Source organism: Coregonus lavaretus, assembly GCF_964263955.1.
Source record: "Coregonus lavaretus genome assembly, contig: HAP1_SCAFFOLD_742, whole genome shotgun sequence".
Classification (NCBI taxonomy): domain Eukaryota; kingdom Metazoa; phylum Chordata; class Actinopteri; order Salmoniformes; family Salmonidae; genus Coregonus; species Coregonus lavaretus.
Genome location: NW_028162195.1, coordinates 110165 through 128840, shown reverse-complemented (window position 1 = coordinate 128840; position 18676 = coordinate 110165). Strand labels below are relative to the sequence as shown.

Sequence of the window (18676 nt, the reverse complement as noted above, 5' to 3'; positions counted from 1 at the left end):
TAGAGGAGACTTCTCAATATTTTTATCTTCATGTCAGAAATAAAGAAAGGTATTTTCTCTTGTAGAACTGAACAAGCTTTCTGGTGAAAAGTGTGATGACCAGTCTCTGTCGCGGACGGTCTGGTGAATGTAAGATGTTACTGTATATGAGGACGCATTTCCTGTGCACAGCTCCTCTGTCACTTCCTAATTTGTGCTGTTGTATCTAGGGTAGACAATTTTGTTGCCAGTGAAGCCCATGTACCCTGTATGATTGATAGACAAACCAGGGAGAATCAAAAGCAAGAGCATAGCTTGATGGTCTTGACCTAAGGAAGTGGATTAGGAAGGCAAAGGCCCAAAGTAGTGAGTCGAGAGTCGCACCTTTTTCTTCCCAATGCTCATATTATTTTAATGGTTGGACCTCATATCACTTGGTTGAACACCTTCTACTCCTCTTCTAAGAAGAAGTGGAGAAATAAAAGTGAAATTCAAAAACATGCAATGAGGATCCAGTTCAGTTTAGTGCAATCACCTAACAGTTTCACACATAATGCTAGCTCCTCAACAACACTGGAACTGATCAAAGACACAGAAAGTGAAACCCCACCAATGCATACAAAAACTACAGTTTGGACTTTGACCCAATGCATCAAATATGCTGAACATTTCGATTGGTTACAAAAGCAAAATAAAATAAAGCAATACCATTATTTCATATGTCTACTTGTATATGTTTGAGTTTAAGTGTCAACTATAGCAACCGTAGTTGTCACTATTGCATCTGAATGAGTATTATTTAAACACATTTACATGTCACGAAGGACCAAATCAATGTGTTGATGCCAATGAGTTACTTTATTGACAGGTTGCATACAGTTACTTTTCCTAAAAGTTTTGATAAATGTCTTCATTCATATCATGTGCTACAGCATTATCATAGACAGAGACATTAACGTAATCTTCATCATCGTCTTCACTATTCATTTTCTCATGAGACCCCCCACAAACACCCTTTCTTTGAATGTTTCCCTCCTCGTTGTCATAGACATCCTCTGATTTCCCATAGCTGTGCCCTTTTTCCTTCCCATTCTTCTTTTCACCCGTCACTCTTTCCAGACCTCCCTCGTAACAGTTGTTTTCTAAATTCACATAGTCCTCTTCCTCTTCCTCTTCCTCTTCGTGGTCCTCCCCTCTGTTGTCAATACCTGTTGTATAACAATTTGCTCATTAATATTTCCAACAGCAAACTCCTGGGAATAGAAAAGATTTACAAACAAAATGATATCAACAAAAGTATTTTGAGATGCTGCTTAACTTAACTTTTCAAGCTCAAGGCCTAAATCAAGTTCAGATTCAGCCTTTGAGTTTACATAATTGTGATATCACTCACATTCTCTCTGGCCAGTCTCTGTAGATGGCTTTCTGCTCCTCCTTGTCCTCAAGATGACTAGACAGATGACAAGCAGAAGCAGAAACAGCAGTGCTACCCCACCAGTCCCTCCAGAAACAATGATGGGGACCATGAATGCTGAAGAAAATGTAGGTATTTCAAGGTTTAGACCTACAGATCAAGACTTGTAAATGGCAAATTAATAGAATATACAAAAATGTGATATGAAGGATGATAAGTCATGTTACAATACTATGACTTTTCTCTCACGTAAAAGCTATTTTAAATACTTTTTTTTTTTAAGCATGTGTTATTTTACCTCTAATGGTGACAGCTAGTTCACTATTAGCCGACCTGAATAACCGGGTGGAGACGTTGACTCCATAGCTGCAGCTGTATTTCCCCTGGTCTTTATACTCTGCAACAGGGAAGTGGAAAGAGGCAGAGTGGTTGACTGCTGGCGTAGTCTCAGTTCTGTTGGATCCAGAGAAGTTCAGATAGAAGAGGCCTCCAGGATACTGTGGCTGAATGGAGCAGGTGATGGAGAAGCTGTGGCCCCTGATCACCTCTGGCCCCTGAGGTTCCCAAAACATCCCTCCATTTGGAGGACTGAGAGAGATGTTGGGCTGTAGCAGGACCACTGGAAAGAAAGTAAACAGCAATTTGACAGTAATGTAATTCCATATTCATACCTTCTAACTGAGAAATGTGTGTGCGATGGACAAGGTAGTCAGTCTCTTGTCTCTATCAAGGCTCTGAATCATAAAAAATACAGTGAGTTTAGTATTTGGTCCCATATTCATAGCACACAATGACTACATCAAACTTGTGACTCTAGACATTTGTTGGATGCATTTGCTTTGGTTGTGTTTCAGATGATTTTGTGCCCAATAGAAATTAATGGTAAATAATGTATTGTGTCATTTTGGATGTAGTTTTATTGTAAATAAGAATATAGTATGTTTCTAAACATTTCTATATTAATGTGCTACCATGATTACGGATAGTCCTGAATAAATCGTGAATAATGATGAGTGAGAAAGTTAGACGCAAAAATATCATACCCCACAAAATAATCTGAAACACAACCAAAGCAAACAGCAAATGCATCCAACAAATGTGTAGAGTCACAAGTTTGATGTAGTCATTGCGTGCTATGAATATGGGACCAATTACTAAACTTTTGACTACTTTAATAAACATACTGTATAAGTGAATTTGTCCCAATACTTTTGGTATTTAATTTCTAAACGGTTTGCCCACTATATAGGAATATACCCTCAAATTAAAGCTGACAGTCTGCACTTTGACCTCAGTCATTGTATCTTTTCTAATCTAAAGTGCTGTAGTACAGAGCCAAAACAAAACATTTGTCACTCTCCCAATACTTTTGGAGCTCACTGTAGATTATGCAACACTTGTTTCCCAACTACCACCTCACCTTTAGTAACGTTGCTATAAGGGGAGCTGATGACTTGGCCGTTGGAGAGGGTTCTGTAGAGACAGCGGTAACTGCCCTGGTGTGAAGCATCCATCTTAAACTTTGTTAAAGTAGCCCTGGGCTGTGAGGATCCAACGGTCACGGACATGATGGAGTCTCTATTCAGATAGAAGAGGAATTCCACAGCATTACAGAGGATACAGGATGGAAGAGTGCAGGTGAGATGGACCTCCTCTCCATGCAAGAAGGCAGAATAGGCCGGGTCTGTGGAGAGTGAAGGCTTCTGCAAGACAACACCTGTTGGTCAAATACAGGTAGTTTAGTGAGGCAACAGTAATCACAACCTATCTGCTGGTCTTCATACTGTATTAGCCACATGCTCTGTTCTAGGCTGCCCCCATCTGGTCACAAATCACCAATGGCTTGGGTTAAGATTATTTCTGCAACGGTCAACTCTCCACTAGGTGGCAGAGCAGGCAATAATACTGCAGTAATATGCTTTTTAGGATTTTCTCTATGATGAGACCTTTTTGCACAATTCAAACCATTCAAACCAAACCCTGATAAAACTCTAGTCTAGACAAGGCAAAGAGACTCCCTTACCTGAACAAATAACACCTGCGTCGTTACCATGATTACAGTAATGTGTTCGTCCTCCTGTGTGTGGGCACTGTGTGATGGAGCACTCACTGCCAGAGCAGCCAACATCATCCTGCCAAATGGACCCACTGCCCTGACCAAAGTAGGCCCTCTCTGTGGCACTATCAGCTCTCCCACAGCCCAGCTGTCTACACACCACAGCAGTGTCATTCAAGTCCCACACGTCATCACACACGGTTCGCCAGTGACCAAGTTGATAGACCTCCACCCTCCCAGAGCAGAGGTCACTCCCATTGACCAGTCTGACGTTAGGTTTAACTAGGAATGAAAGAAAATTAGAAAAGTAGAAAATTAAGGAGAAAATAAATGCATTTCAGTAGCACATTCAACTAAATCAATGGCAAGTTTACACAAGCATAATGAACTGTAATTTGACTTTTATCAACCACAATAGCAACCCCGGGACTTTTACCTGAGCAGACAACTCTGGCGTCTTGAGACTGTAAACAGTCATGGTGTTTCAATCCTCCATGTGAGCATTCTGTGAGGGAGCTCTCACTGCCGTTACACCCAACATCATCCAGCCAAGTAGGTCTGCCACCACTACCCTGACCTACGTGGGCAGTACCTTGGACACTCACAGTCCTTCCACAGCCCAGCTGGCGACACACCACATTGGCATCGTTTACGTCCCACTTCTGACCACACACTCTTCCCCACTGGCCCTTGTAAAGAATCTCTACTGTCCCCGAGCAGAGACTAGTGCCATTGACCAGCCTGATCTCTTCACCAGCTCACAAAGAGGAAATGAGATGATTGGAAAAATGATTAATAATGATTAATGAGCAATTAATAACAGCCAGTATTGTCAAAGCTGTTCTATTAAAAGTTGTTACAAACGTGTTGCTTAACCTTTTTGGACTTTAACAGCATTTTTTTTTGTTCCCCTTTTTCTCCCCAATTTCAATCTTGTCTCATCGCTGCAACTCCCCGACCGGCTCGGGAGGCGAAGGTCGAGTCATGCATCCTCCGAAAGATGACCCGCCAAGCCGCGCTTCTTAACACACGCTCGCTTAACCCGGAAGCCAGCCGCACCAATGTGTTGGAGGAAATACCATTGAAAAATGTATGCACTCACTAACTGTAAGTCGCTCTGGAGTAAAGCCCCCCCAGCCAAACCCTACCCTAACCCGGACGTCGCTGGGACAATTGTGCGCCGCCCTATGGGACTCCCGATCACGGCCGGTTGCGATACAGCCCGGGATAGAACAGGGGTCTGTACTGACGCCTCTAGCACTATGACGCAGTGCCTTAGACCGCTGCGCCACTCAGGAGGCCTTTAACAGCATTTTAAAAGTATTTTAAAACTTTTTTGAGACTTGTGTTCACATGTAAATGAACACTTACCTGCCAATGTAGATAACACCATTTGATGAGCTGTTTGGGAGAAACACAGACAACCAAAACAATACAATTAAACACACATTTGCTGAGGTTGCCATTTCTAAATGGATAATGCCTTATAATAATGTCCAGTAAAAAAATCAGATTTTTTTTAAATATATGTTTGCTCACCATTTATGAATTGTTATTGTTACATTTGTAAATGTTAGTAAGCTATATATACAGTGGGGGAAAAAAGTATTTAGTCAGCCACCAATTGTGCATGTTCTCCCACTTAAAAAGATGAGAGAGGCCTGTAATTTTCATCATAGGTACACGTCAACTATGACAGACAAAATGAGAAAAAAAATCCAGAAAATCACATTGTAGTATTTTTAATGAATTTATTTGCAAATTATGGTGGAAAATAAGTATTTGGTCAATAACAAAAGTTTCTCAATACTTTGTTATATACCCTTTGTTGGCAATGACACAGGTCAAACGTTTTCTGTAAGTCTTCACAGGGTTTTCACACACTGTTGCTGGCATTTGGGCCCATTCCTCCATGCAGATCTCCTCTAGAGCAGTGATGTTTTGGGGCTGTCGCTGGGCAACACAGACTTTCAACTCCCTCCAAAGATTTTCTATGGGGTTGAGATCTGGAGACTGGCTAGGCCACTCCAGGACCTTGAAATGCTTCTTACGAAGCCACTCCTTTGTTGCCCGGGCGATGTGTTTGGGATCATTGTCATGCTGAAAGACCCAGCCACGTTTCATTTTCAATGCCCTTGCTGATGGAAGGAGGTTTTCACTCAAAATCTCACGATACATGGCCCCATTCATTCTTTCCTTTACACGGATCAGTCGTCCTGGTCCCTTTGCAGAAAAACAGCCCCAAAGAATGATGTTTCCAACCCCATGCTTCACAGTAGGTATGGTGGTCTTTGGATGCTACTCAGCATTCTTTGTCCTCCAAACACGACGAGTTGAGTTTTTACCAAAAAGTTATATTTTGGTTTCATCTGACCATATGACATTCTCCCAATCCTCTTCTGGATCATCCAAATGCACTCTAGCAAACTTCAGACGGGCCTGGACATGTACTGGCTTAAGCAGGGGGACACGTCTGGCACTGCAGGATTTGAGTCCCTGGCGGCGTAGTGTGTTACTGATGGTAGGCTTTGTTACTTTGGTCCCAGCTCTCTGCAGGTCATTCACTAGGTCCCCCCGTGTGGTTCTGGGATTTTTGCTCACCGTTCTTGTGATCATTTTGACCCCACGGGGTGAGATCTTGCGTGGAGCCCCAGATCGAGGGAGATTATCAGTGGTCTTGTATGTCTTCCATTTCCTAATAATTGCTCCCACAGTTGATTTCTTCAAACCAAGCTGCTTACCTATTGCAGATTCAGTATTCCCAGCCTGGTGCAGGTCTACAATTTTGTTTCTGGTGTCCTTTGACAGCTCTTTGGTCTTGGCCATAGTGGAGTTTGGTGTGTGACTGTTTGAGGTTGTGGACAGGTGTCTTTTATACTGATAACAAGTTCAAACAGGTGCCATTAATACAGGTAACGAGTGGAGGACAGAGGAGCCTCTTAAAGAAGAAGTTACAGGTCTGTGAGAGCCAGAAATCTTGCTTGTTTGTAGGTGACCAAATACTTATTTTCCACCATGATTTGCAAATAAATTCATAAAAAATCCTACAATGTGACTTTCCGGAGAAAAAAAATCTCAATTTGTCTGTCATAGTTGACGTGTACCTATGATGAAAATTACAGGCCTCTCTCATCTTTTTAAGTGGGAGAACTTGCACAATTGGTGGCTGACTAAATACTTTTTTCCCCCACTGTAGATAGTTATTGACACATTTATAAACAACTTTAAATGTAAACCAAGCAAGCAACCAGTATTTGCATATGCTGTTGTGCTATTTACACCATTTGTAAAGCTGGATAGTTAGGTCTATCTCGAGCTCAAGGATTTCCTTTGTGAAACTGCCCTGTGAGAGATGCACAGTATGTCACTTGTTGTGGTTAACATTAGCCAGATTCTCACAGACCAACTGTTTAGTATACAGATGAAACATACTTATTTTTTTATCAGTTTCACACATTATAGCACCCTTCCTTTGTTTAAAATCGGCCAGTCCTGCTTTCTGCAAAATGTTATTAATGACTCTCAACACTTTATTTTGTGAAATTGTTTTTCCACTTAATGTTGACTTATGTTATTTCCTATATATCAAATGTCAGCAGTGTTGGGGAAGCTTAATTTTTTGCCCCTTTCCCCTAGTTGGAGGACTTGGTGGAAAACATACAAATTCTCTATATATGTAGCGACATGTCACTTTAATGGTACCCCCCTTTACTTTAGTTAATTTTGTAAATCATTTCTTAACTCTATTTTCTTAAAACTGCATTGTTGGTTAAGGGCTTGTAAGTAAGCATTTCACGGTAAGATCTACACCTGTTGTATTCGGCGCATGTGACAAATAACATTTGATTTGATTTGTTGAACATCCTATTACTGTCTGTCCATAATGCTGAACTGTTATGGACCCCTGACTTCCTCCAAACTCCTTCAATTTCCATTCAATTCAATTTCAATTCAAGTGGCTTTATTGACATGGGAAACATATGTTTACATTGCCAAAGCCAGTGAAATCGATAATAAACAAAAGTGAAAAAAAACAAGAAAACATTAACAGTAAATATTACACTCACAAAAGTTCCAAAATAATAAAGACATTTCCAAATGTCATATTATGTCTATATACAGTGTTGTAACGATGTGCAAATAGTTAGTGTACAAAAGGGAAAATAAATCAACATAAATATGGGTTGTATTTACAATGGTGTTTGTTTTTCACTGGTTGACCTTTTCTCTCTCTCCAAGACAAAGATTTATAAAAGTGGCCCTTCACTCCTAGGTCTGATACCATGTGACCTCACAGGACTACAAAAGGACTCTGCTGTCTCCCCCTCACTCTCTTAGCTGTTAGCCGCTTATCCTGCTGGACCTCTCAAGCTGGACCTCTCAAACTGGACCTTTCTCGAGGAGGGAGAAGAACCTCCATCCTCAGTAGGCCGGCCACAGGTCCTGGACCTTCGCCTTTAATGGCAAGAACTGGTGAACTGATAAGTTAGGGAAAGTACATTTTAGGGAATAGCATCTGTAATCCAGTACATACATTGGGATGGAAGAGCCCATGCACTAAACCGTCTCAGAAGGAGACTTAGTCATTAAAGAGCTATTGTAGCCTCAATGGTACATTTAAGGTTTCCTTCTTCAAGTAAAGAAGGAGATGACTATTAGAGCACAGCCTCTGCAACTCAAGCAAGGAGCCAACAGAGAAGAGCAACAAGCATAAGGACACCAACTCCTGACAAAGGAGGAATCACCCAACTCAACCAGAAAGGACACACCTTCTTCCTTTGTTCTCATCCATGCGGCCTGAACAATCAAGAAGCCACAACATACTTTGTCTTGATGTCTTGATCACGTTGAGGGAGAGGTTGTTATCCTGGCACCACACGACCAGGTCTCTGACCTCCTCCCTATAGGCTGTCTCATCGTTGTCGGTAATCAGGCCTTCCACTGTTGTGTCGTCGGCAAACTTAATGATTTTAAGTTGGAGTCGTGCCTGGCCTTGCGGTCATGGGTGAACAGGGAATACAGGAGGGGACAGAGCACGCACCCCTGAGGGGCCGCCGTGTTGAGGATCAGCGTGGCAGATGTGTTGTTACCTACATTTTGTTATTTCGTTTCTGTAAGCCATTTAACAAACTATAACGGACTAACATTGGAATTGGAGTTGACTCCAAGGCAATTCATAAAAGACCGTAAATACTGAACTTTCAAGCAACCACATATTTTGCCATGGAGCACGTTCTGATTGGCCAGTGAGGCGCCTAGCCTCGACACACCCACAATGTCACGACTTCCGCCGAGGCTGCCTCCCCTCCTTATTCGGGCAGGCTTCGGCGTTCGTCGTCACTGGCTTACTAACCACTGCCGCCCCAATTATCATCATCACATTTGTCTTGTCTTGTCAATCACACACACCTGGTTCTAATCCCCTCATTAGTCTGTGTATAAGTGTTCCCTCTGCCCCCTTGTCCTTGTGGGTGATCGTTTGAATGTGAGAGTAGTGTAGCTTGGTGGAGCTACTCATACCATTTTGTTGCCAGGGTAGATATTTCCCCTGTGCCTCTGTATTGTATGGAGATACCGTTACAGTGTATTACCAGGGTAGATAGTTTCCCCTGTGCCTGTTTCGTTTGTCGCTATTCCAGCGTATTTTGTGTAACTAAGGAATAAACTCTGTATTCAGTGATTACCCTCCTGCGCCTGACTCCTTCCATCACACTCATCACACACAACTTGTTCATGTATCAGAACCCAGCCCTTTCGCCCCAAAGCCAGCAAGTGTGCGATAATTGTGATAGTGAAAATAGCACAAATATGCCTGACACAGCCCTGAACATATAGCGCTACCACATGCACTTAGATTTACTATTGGGTTAGGTTTGTTAAATAGAGCCCTACAGTGCATTCGGAAAGTTTTCAGACCTCTTGACTTTCTTCACATTTTGTTACATTACAGCCTTATTCTAAAATGGATTGAATAGTATTTCCCCTCATCCATCTACACACAATACCCCATAATGACAAAGCAAAAACAAGTTTTTAGAAATGTTTGCAAATGGAAATATCACATTTACGTTAGAATTCAGACCCTTTACTCAGCACCTTTGGCAGCGATTACAGCCTCAAGTCTTCTTGGGTATGACGCAACAAGCTTGGTACACCTGTATTTGGGGAGTTTCTCCCTTCTTCTCTGCAGATCCTCTCAAGCACTGTCAGGTTGGTTGGACAGCATCGCTGCACAGCTATTTTGAGGTCTCTCCAGAGATGTTCGATATGGTTAAAGTCCGGGCTCTGTTTGGGCCACTCAAGGACATTCAGAGACTAGCCCCAAAGCAACTCCTGTGTTGTCTTGGCTGTGTACTTAGGGTCCTTGTCGTGTTGGAAGGTAAATCTTCACCCCATTCTGAGGTCGAGCGCTCTGGAGCAGGTTTTCATCAAGGATCTCTCTGTACTTTGCTCCGTTCATCTTTCCCTCGATCCTGACTAGTCTCCCCAGTCCCTGCAGCTGAAAAACATCCACACAGCATGATGCTGCCACCACCATGCTTCACCGTAGGGAGGGTGCCAAGTTTCTTCCAGACGTGACGATTGGCATTCAGGCCAAAGAGTTAAATCTTGGTTTCATCAGACCAGAGAATCTTGTTTCTCATGGTCTGGGAGCCCTTTAGGTGCCTTTTTGGCAAACTCCAAGCGGGCTGTCATGTGCCTTTTACTGAAGATTAGCTACCGTCTGGCCACTCAACCATAAAGGCCTGATTGGTGGAGTGCTGCAGAGATGGTTGTCCTTCTGGAAGGTTCTCCCATCTCCACAGACAAACTCTGGAGCTCTGTCCGAGTGACCATCGGGTTCTTGGTCACCTCCCTGACCAAGGCCCTTCTCCCCAGTTGCTCAGTTTGGCCGGGCTGCCAGCTCTAGGAAGAGTCTTGGTGGTTCCAAACTTCTTCCATTTAAGAATGATGGAGGTCACTGTGTTCTTGGGGACCTTCAATGCTGAATAAATATTTTGATACCCTTCCCCAGATCTGTGCCTCGATACAATCCTGTCTAGGAGCTCTACAGACAATTCCTTCGACCTCACGACTTGGTTTTTGCTCTGACATGCACTGTCAACTGTGGAACCTTATATAGACAGGCATGTGCCTTTCCAAATCATGTCAAATCAATTGAATTTACCACAGGTGGACTCCAATCAAGTTGTAGAAACATCTCAAAGATGATCAATGGAAACAGGATGCACCTGATCTCAATTTCGAGTCTCATAGCAAAGGGTCTGAATACTTATGTAAATAAGGTATCTATTTTTTTGTTTTAATAGATTTGTGTCGATTAATGAGGATTTTTATTTATTTAATCAATTTTAGAATAAGGCTGTAATGTAACAAAATGTGGAAAAATGGAAGGGGTCTGAATACTTTCCAAATGCACTGTAAGTGCATTCATTCCATTAACAGGGAGATGTACAAATATTGAATTCTAATTTAATTGCAATTCAAAACATTCCAAACAGTTCAATTTCAATTCCACATTTGAAGACCCAATTCAATTCAAAATTTAAAGAATGTAAATTCTCCCCTTCATGAGTGAATTCAATAATTGAATATGACCCCAACGCTGGTTTAAACCCTCCAAAATCATGTTAGTTAGATAAATATGCCCGTTTTAACTTTATCTGGTTTGCCATTCCAAATAAAATGACATTTTTTTCTCACATGACTTGAAAGAGGATTCTAGACCATGAATAAATATGTAAACGGCAATATCACTAGAGAATTAATCAGGTGTTATCCTCTCCGCAGTTTCAAGATCCTGTTTTGCTACATTTTCTATCAAAGTTAATAATTGCAAAATTGTTCAACTTTTCCGGGATATGTACACAAAGCACATCAACTTTTAACCTTGAAGTCACAGTTGTGTGAGACTAGAAAGTAGACATGAGAACTGGAAATGAGCCCTTTGTTATAGGTCAGTTTGATTATGTGACTGTCTAACAAGTCGCTCGTGAGCGATGTTCATGGAGACCAAAATGCACAAATTAGCCAGTTAAAATTGCATTGCAGACATTAATGTATCCAATATATAAATAATAGCCTATTGAAACAAGGCTAGGCTAGACAGAGACAATATCATACTGTATTTGTAAAAAGCAGAAGGCACAGAGACAACAGATACCTGTCTATATATATATAATCGATTGTTGTTCATGTAAGGCACTTGAAAGACCTTCCTTTATGACAACTTAGTCACTGTAATACACAAAGACTCACCTAATGCCATAAAGAGTAGAATTGTCACCATCTTTATCCTTGTAATGTCCTCCAATATCAGCTAGTATTCTCACCAACACTTGGCAGTAAATGATTGCAATATTTACCCCAGATTTAACTGCTTTTAAGTTACAAAACAATGGATGAACAAAACAAAAATTCAGAGGAACCAAAATTGAGAGTTAAATTACGATGCTCTGGCAATGCTACCTCCATGTACAAGAGGTCAATGTGTGACCTTCCAGACACTTTCCGGTATTAGCATTACCATGACAGAGAAGAGCGGTACACTGTCACAAAACAGGAAATCCCAGCCCACTAGTCTCTGGTCTGGTCGCTGATTCCACTAAACTGCATGTGCACACAACACTGAACTCAACACCACAAACCCCATTTGTTTTATTTTTTAAACCAAGAATATAAGATGCATAAAACACGACGATTGAGCTATATATACAGTACCAGTCAAAAGTCTAGTTAGGGCATATATATAGCTCAATCTTCGTGTTTTATGAGTCTTATATTCTTGGTTAAAAAAATACAACAAATGGGGTTTGTGGTGGAATCAGCTACCAGACCAGAGACTAACCACATCCTGTTTTGTGACAGTGTACCGCTCTTCTCTGTCATGGTAATGCTAATGCTGGAAAGTGTCAAGAAGATCACACATTGAACTCTTGTCCATGGGGGTAGCATTGCCAGAGCATGGTAATTTAACTCTCAATTTTGGTTAATCAGAATTTTTGTTTTACTCATCCATCGTATTGTAACTTAAAAACAGTAAACTCTGGGGTAAATATTGCAATAATATATGTACACTCTACACACTGAGCTTACAAAGCAATAAGAACACCTTCCTAATATTGTGTTTTGCCCTCAGAACAGCCTCAATTCTTCAGGGCATGGAGCCTACAAGGTGTAAAAAGCGTTCCACAGAGATGCTGGCCCATGAATGCTCCCAACAGTTGTGTGAAGTTGGCTGGATGTCCTTTGGGTGGTGGACCATTCTTGATACATACGGGAATCTGCTGAGCATGAAAAACCCAGCAGCATAGCAGTTCTTGACACAAACCGGTACACCTGGCACCCACTACCTTACCCCATTCAAAGGCACTTAAATCTTTGTCATTCACCGTCTGAATGGCGCAAACACACAGTCATGTCATAATTGTCTCAAGGCTTAAAAATCCTTCTTTAACCTGTCTCCTCCTTCATCTACACAGATTGAAGTGGATTTAACAATCAGTAAGGGATCATAACTTTCACCTTCATTCACCTGGTCAGTCTGTCATGGAAAGAGCAGGTGTTACTTATGTTTGTACACTCAGTGTATTATCTAAACTATTTTGAGGGGCCAATAAGGAACCTAAAAATAAGTCTCCCCCCCCCCCCCCCCCCCTCCCAAACATAAATTGTAGTATAACCCTTAAAGGGTTTCTGAACTTTGTATTTGTTCTTGTAACGTGACCTGCTATAGTCCCAGGCCCAATGAAATACTGCTCTTAAAGTCCCACCACAATCTTCTTTTCAGCCTAATGGTGGACCCACCCCCAGTTAAGAAACATTTAAAAACACACACAAACAGGGTTCTTTAATAAATGTTATTCTCTTTGTCCAATGATCTGACATAATCAAAACAGTTATTTATTTTATCCCCAAATCCTGGTTGTGCATCTGATTGCATTACAAGTGAGAGTGCCGGGGAAAAAACAGTTGTGCGTTGTGATATTGGCTGCAGTGAGGTTGGCCACGAGCAGCGTTCGATCCATTGTGAAGGACAGATCCACTCCTACTTAACAGCAGAGTCGGTGGTGTTGTGGGGAAAGGAGATGGGTAGGTAGGTTACACTAGTGTGTGTAAACAGTGGTTAGAGGTGGGGGAATAGCTAGCCTGATCCCAGATCAGTTTGTGCTGTCTTGACTCCTTTCTCATTGTCATGCATTGGCAAGACAACAGAAACTGATCTAGGGCAAGGCTAGGGAATAGCTAGGTACTCGGATGTGTCACAAGAGTACGGAATGACAGACCGATAAATGCTGATAGTGTTTAAACAGAGGCAGTTGCGTTGTTGTGATAGATAAAGAAATAGAGAGGTGCTGATACTGTGAAACAGACTTACAGAGGCAGTGCTGTTGTGTTGTGGGGGGGGGGAGTAGAAGAGAGATGGGAATCATGTATACATACAAAGGCAGTGGTGTTGTGAGCATACTGATATCGTGTCACAGAGTTTACATGGACATAGATAGATACACCCTACTGACAATGTGCTACATAGGCAGTGGTGTTGTGAGCATACTGGTAACGTGGTACAGTTTGGAACTGACGGTGGGGGGTAGTGGGAGGGCATAGATATTGACAATGTACTACAGTACAGAGGCAGTGGTGTTGTGAAGATAGGTAATGCGTTACAGAGGCAGTGCTGTTGGGGGGCAATACATACACTATCCAGACATGGAATGAGGGAGGGACCACCTTGGGAAAGGGGGGAGAAGGGGATCACGGAGTTGTTGGTCATTAAATTGTCATAAATCTTTCCTTTTTATTTCAGGTGAAGTAGAAATTCAACTCTCTTTACTGGTTGTCAACGGCTATGGTGTTGCTAGAAGTCAGTCCCTTCCTTAAGTGGTCTAAACAGTTGATCAGTGATCAATGCCTTCACTTCAGATACCAAAACAAGAACAAAAAGCAAAACATAAAAGGCTTTGACAATGTCAAAAGGGCTAGACTTCATGTACTTTAAAAAGAAGGAATACATCTTACGTACATTATGTAATGGCTGGTATTTTCTTACAGATCATCTTCATTACTCCACAACGACTTGACTCTAGATCATAGAAACACTACGTTTTATTTTATTTTTCTCCCATGAAAAATAAAATACTGTAAACGGAACAAAACAGAGTTGCCAACCCAACCTGGTCCTATTTGTGTTTTGTGTGTCAATTTGATCCAACCTGTGAACGTGACAGTGCAAGAGGTCTAGTGCATCAAGTGAATTGCATCTGAAATCGTGTCATCATTTTTGTTCTACTTCTCTATTGATTTGATAGAAAAACACACATTTCCACTGTGACTACTTAGTGTGCCGATTTTCCTGGGTGAAACCAAGATAACAAAACACTAGGTCTGGGGAGGTGGGGGTTAGGGGGGAATCACAAATGCATCTATGTTCGAAGAACAGTGAGAAAAAAACAGGAAAAAAGATAGCAACTCTTCTTTTATGCATCATTCCACTTAGGACAATTCAAATTGCAATCATTACTTTTTCAATATATATATTTATATTTCCATATATCTTTTGTAAGAAAAAAAAAAAAGTTGTAAAGCAGAAGGAGAGACAGGCCCCCTATCCGAGACCCCCGTTAGCTGTCCCTGCCAACATTTAGGGATGACTCGTGCCCAATGTCCAGCTGTCTCTCTGTCAGTCTGTCTGCCTAGTTTCCTGCAGAAAGACGTGCGTCTTGTCTACCCCATTACTCCAAGTCTGACGGGCACTGAGCCTGAACTCCTGTCCAACGTCTTGAGGGGGAAAGAGAGGAGGAGCAGAGTCATCACTGAGGAGAGTAAACAGAACATCTCAGATTAAACTCCTTGTGTGGCGGCTGCTGATCCCTGCTGCTGGTTCTGAGGCATGTCTATGGTGGTTTGTAGGGTGGGGGGGGGGGGGTTGGGGGTGATGGAGATAGTGCCATCCAGGTGAGATGGGACCCCCCTATTGTTCAGTCAAGTATGGGTTCGGGTTCGGCCCAGTTTTAATGCTCGGACTGGGGCTGAGATAGGGGGACGGCTGTCTGTCCATTGAGGCCTGCGTGTCCTCAAAGTGTCAAAGTCCGTCCTGGTTGGGCCCAGGTCTGGCTCTTTTCCTAACCCTGGTTTGTCACAGTGTGGGAGACTGTCAGCTTGCTGGCTCCGTCTGTAGTCATGCCTTCTGGCTGTCTCTGCCTGGGGGGTGGCAGTGGACCCCCGTCTAAGGGGAGGGTGCAGGCGGGCTGCTGCGGGCTGAGCTGGGGGACAGGCTGGGGCTGCAGCTGCCTGGTGGGGCCCCTCCTCCGCTGGAGCGGCCCCCGCTGGCCCCCTGGCCCTCCAGACCCTCTGAGTTCTCCAGCATCTCCTGGATGAGTGGGGGCATGGAGCCTGGGATCTCCATCTTCAGAGTGATCACTCGCTCCGCTCCTGGAAGAGGAGAGGGAGGGAGAAGAAGAGAGAGGCAGAGAGAGAGGGTCATATGTTATGTGTTCCACAAGATTCTGTCACTACAGCAAAATGTTGTATGTAAGACCCTAAATAGTCATCTTCAAATAAATGACACATGATATAGATATAAATGGCAGTATTGTTGCACTGAGACTAGGGCCGGATTAATGCAGGGGTTTACAGGGGCTGAAGTCCCTGGGCCCAAGCCCGTAGGGGGCCCAAGCGGCAAAAAACTAAAACAAATATACAACCACAGGAGCCAACTCTCAATGAGGGCATAATTTAGCCACAGATTATCAATAGTTTCAAAAAAATGTACTGTCGATTAAGTCACAAGCAGAGTGGTTGGGTTAAATTCGGAAGACACATTTCAGTTGAATGCATTCAGTTGTACAACTGACTAGGTATCCCCCTTTCCCTTTCACATATAGGTAACTGCCAAAACAAAGGAAACACCAACATAAAGAGTCTTAAAAGGGTGTTGGGCCACCACGAGCTGCCAGAAACCTCTTCAATGCACTTTGGCATAGATTCTACAAGTGGACCTAAACCCTGCCAGGAACATGCACACCATAACATATACTTTGTATCCCTCATTTACTCAAGCATTTCCTTTATTTTGGCAGTTACTGGTACGTCTACAGTCGGGAAGGCCGCAATTTGGGCAGCATGCGCGCCAAATATTAGTGTTGGGGAAGGTACAGGTTACCAAGCTACCAATGACTTCACACTGGAAGAAGTTTAAGCTACACTAAAGCTACCCTATAAAAAAAACAACGCAGTATATAGGCGTGCTCTCTCACCCTTGGCGCTGATGCTCCTGAGGTCAGTGATCTTCATCAGCATCTTGGGGAACATGTGTGGTTTATGAGGCCTCCTCTTCCTCACGTAGATCTTCAGAGCCTCCAGTAGGGGCTCCTGGAGCACATCCACCTTGTCTGCCTGCTCCAGATCCTGACGGTCTACACACACACACACACACACAGAGAAAAAAACTATGAAAAACACATCCTTAATACCCAATCTATATGCTCAAAAAGCGCGTCCAACAGTGGCACGATTCACACATCAGCATGGTAACAGTAGCTTCACATGAAGTATTTATTAGGCAAACTCCCATTTTCACACTAGTAATACACACAGCTGACAAACACACTAGTTTCTATGCCACAGCTGAGACTTGCTTGTACTCTAAAACAATGACAATTGGCCTCTTGGGATCTCAACTCCTGGCTCTGATAGGAGTGCAATGCTGGATTTGAATCTGAGCAGTGGTGCAGTACCTCCACAAAGCAGACAGATGCCGCTGAGAAGGCCGGTCTCTGCGTCGTCCATCTCCAGAGGGAGGAGTGTTTGGGCGAAGGCGAACACCAGGTCTGTGAGCGGGCCGAAGCCTGCGTTGTGCATCTGGGTCCTGTTCAGGGTCAGCCCGTCTGAGAAGGTCATGGTGTCCTGGTCTGGAGTGTACCGTGTGCATATCCTCAGAATCTGAGATGGAGGGATTGAGAGGTAGAGAGAGGGAAGGAGGGAAGGAGGGAGAGGGGGAAAAGGAGGAAGGAAGTAAGTAAGTCTTGCATGAGCTTTGGGTGGGGCGAGCCGAAATGGCTCATCGAAGCAGATCTCCTGTTTCTGTAGCGTGAGGCAGCTTGATGGACAAGTAAACCCCCAAGACAGGATGCTAGTCTATCACAGGGCCTTACCCCCAATCTATCTCCTTAATGCTGAGTGCCAAGCAGAGACGCATTGGGTCCCATTTTTTTGTTTAGGACTCGGACCGGGGATCGAACTCCCAACCTTCCAATCTCAGGACGGACACTAACCACAAGGCCACTGAGTTGATTGGAAAGGGAGGGGGAGCACAAATATATTTTATACTGTTGTTCACTTTCTGTAGATGTTTTACTGTTTATAATACATGTATGTATGTCCTAGTGTGTGTGTGTCTGTGTGTCTATGTCCTAGTGTGTGTGTGTTCTCACCAGTATGTCCAGACAGGCAGCCTTGAGCAGGGTGATCTGGTCAGCGATAGTGAGGGTGGTGAAGCCTGGCAGATGCTTGGCAAACTCCACCGTCTTGATGATACACTTAGTGGACAGCTCACTGAACTTATCCCACAGGTTCACGTCTAGAGCCACGCGGTGCTCTGCACTGTTATTCTATAGGAAGAGAGAGGGAGATACATATAGGTTAGTCTGTGATTCTACAAATACATCGGTTGATATGTTGAGAGCGCAAGGAGTGCGTATGTTTGTCAGTGTTTGGTATACCCAAACATGTTCGCAGAGTGAGGGTAATGTTTCTGTGCGTGTTTGTGTAACTTGACAGTGTGTGTGTGTGTGTGCATGCGGGTGTGTGTATAATTCACCGTGGTGTATTTGCCCAGCTGACAGAGCGAGGGAAACGTCTCCTTATGGGCCTTGCGGACGCGTTCGATCATCTGCTCTGTCTCGGTACTCAGCACGTAGATCTCCGAACACTCTGGCTTCTTCTCCTCCTTCTTCTTCTTGTTCCTGTCGTTCCTCACCGCTGAGAGAGGGATAGAAGGAGATGAAGAAATGGAGGGAGGGAGAGGGAGGGAGAGAGAGAGAGAGAGAGAGAGAGAGAGAGAGAGAGAGAGATCCTTTGGACTCAAATGGCAATGTTTGGGGATGCGTGAACATTAACGCCTCCAGGTCAACCTCACAATCCTCACATTGCATGCCAGAGACAACAAAGAGACAGTCAGAAAGATGAGCGCTATCCCTGAGACGAGACACTACTGGAAACCCAAATGC

General features: G+C 43.3%; 1 protein-coding gene and 1 long non-coding RNA gene across 2 annotated transcripts; both read right to left on the bottom strand.

Annotated features, from left to right (window-relative positions):
* Nucleotides 1–868: 868 nt before the first annotated feature.
* On the bottom strand, nucleotides 869–2062 carry LOC311119482. Its single transcript, XR_014611977.1, has 3 exons — nucleotides 1692–2062; nucleotides 1373–1510; nucleotides 869–1187 (listed from the first exon to the last, which is right to left on the bottom strand). It is a non-coding gene; the product is annotated as an uncharacterized lncRNA (long non-coding RNA).
* Nucleotides 2063–15612: 13550 nt separating this feature from the next.
* Nucleotides 15613–18444, bottom strand: LOC311119481 (retinoic acid receptor alpha-A-like; the record flags this gene model as incomplete). Its single annotated transcript, XM_084194163.1, has 5 exons — nucleotides 15613–15881; nucleotides 16706–16864; nucleotides 17186–17390; nucleotides 17882–18058; nucleotides 18268–18444. Coding segments are annotated over 5 exons (924 nt in total), but the record flags the coding sequence as incomplete, so codon positions are not given.
* Nucleotides 18445–18676: the final 232 nt, after the last annotated feature.